A 1,695-nucleotide genomic window follows, 5' to 3' on the forward strand; every position below is an offset into this window, starting at 1 on the left:
CATGTTGTTGTTGAACCAAACCAAGGTTCCCAATACGACCATGCTCATGATTATTCCCTCCATTGCTATCTTGATCGAACTTAGCATTTCCCTGCATGAAATAAGCCTGAGAAAAATCACCACCACCACCACCACCAAATTGATCACCGCCGTTCGATGAGTTCCGGTTATTGGTATCTGAATTAATCTCGTGCGGAGGATTGTTCATGTCGTGGTCTGCATTGGCCGTCCACACCATGTCGGCAAGCTCGTCAGAACGCTCGCCGTTTGTTATGGCCAATAGAGGCTTCTGCGGCGTTGAGGAAGACGCGGCGCAAGAGTTGAAGTCCTCGAGTGCCGCAGTTGATGCCGTCGTCGGTGCGGAGTCCTTCGGAGAACGTTTTGCTAGATCGCCGGCGATGAGGGTTGAGCTCGAGCAAATTCTCTTCACGTCGTATCTGCTTATGTCGAAGTTGGTCACTGCGCTCGTGCCTCTGAATTTTATGGCTGCAATGTCGTAGGCCTCGGCTGCTTCCTCTTGTGTGCCTTTCATTTGATTGAAATTAACAAATCATTAAGTTCATGATATATGATAATTAATGTTGTTTAGATTAATAAACGAGGATGTTGAATAGCTAGTCAAACAAAAAATTATCCGTTTAAAAGTCAACCTCCGGTCTTCTAGCCAATAACTGGAGAACAACATCAACAAAGTTTGTCCTATATATGACTTGATGTGGCGAGTCAAAGAGTAAAAGAGCAGGAGAAGATTGAAAGTTGTATGGTTTCAAGGTTTCAGTTACTATTACTGAATTAAAAAAAAAAATTATATTGGCTCGTTGGATCCACACGATCTAGCTGGGCGAGAATATGTTATTTAAATTCAAGAAAAACTAGTAGCTAGGGAACCGATATGCCAACAGACGTTGATCAAATATTCTTGTCAAAAAAAAAAAAAAAAAAAAAAACATTACTGGTATTAATCACCACAATTAACGAAAGTAACCGGCCTATTTATACTATCTATTAGTGCGCGAACAATACTAGGATTATATATAAGGTTTTCACACCTAAACCTATTTGGTTCATAATCTGTTTTAATTTCTAACTATTACATTTGATCAGAATCACATCAAACCCAAAAACATGCAGAAGAGTCAATCTTTCATCAAGATTACACGATTAAAAACAAATAACTACCAATAATTCAATTTTTCAAGACCTACCCCAGAAATCTCCTAATCTTTATTCAAAGGAAAAGAAAAAGGGACTACATTCCATACTTTGATAACATAGAGTTATATATTTGGGGTTTTATTGTGTTTTAAAAGTTCATTTACATTTGTCGCATGGTGTTTATACAGAATAAATATCATTTATACTGATTGAATATTTGACTAGGACAAGAACCAAACAGAGAAGAGACTATCTTTTAGAACTAGTATTTATGAAAAGACTTTTTGGTTGAAAATTTTGAAGACTTACTAAACGTTCCAAGGTACAAATCCTTGTTTCCAGCAACTCTTCCAATTCTTGCTTGCCACCTTCCATGCTGATGGTGCCTGCAAAGACAAAATAAATTAAACCAGCTTAACACGTGTACGTCCTGAATATGGGTGACCTAATTTTACTAATTAAGCATGGTCAAGACACTGCCACATTTACCATTTTGTTTCTCCCTATTATTGCCTACGATATAATTTTGAAAAAAAAAAA

The 1,695-nt window shown here is 37.6% G+C and overlaps 1 protein-coding gene across 1 annotated transcript; it reads right to left on the reverse strand.

The window, feature by feature from the left end:
• Positions 1-21: 21 nt before the first annotated feature.
• On the reverse strand, positions 22-1,541 carry LOC112095221 (AP2-like ethylene-responsive transcription factor ANT; the record flags this gene model as incomplete). Its single annotated transcript, XM_024176897.1, has 2 exons — positions 22-525; positions 1,465-1,541. Coding segments are annotated over 2 exons (581 nt in total), but the record flags the coding sequence as incomplete, so codon positions are not given.
• Between the last annotated feature and the right edge of the window lie 154 nt (positions 1,542-1,695).

This window comes from Morus notabilis, unplaced genomic scaffold (genome assembly GCF_000414095.1).
Source record: "Morus notabilis unplaced genomic scaffold, ASM41409v2 C11432927, whole genome shotgun sequence".
Classification (NCBI taxonomy): domain Eukaryota; kingdom Viridiplantae; phylum Streptophyta; class Magnoliopsida; order Rosales; family Moraceae; genus Morus; species Morus notabilis.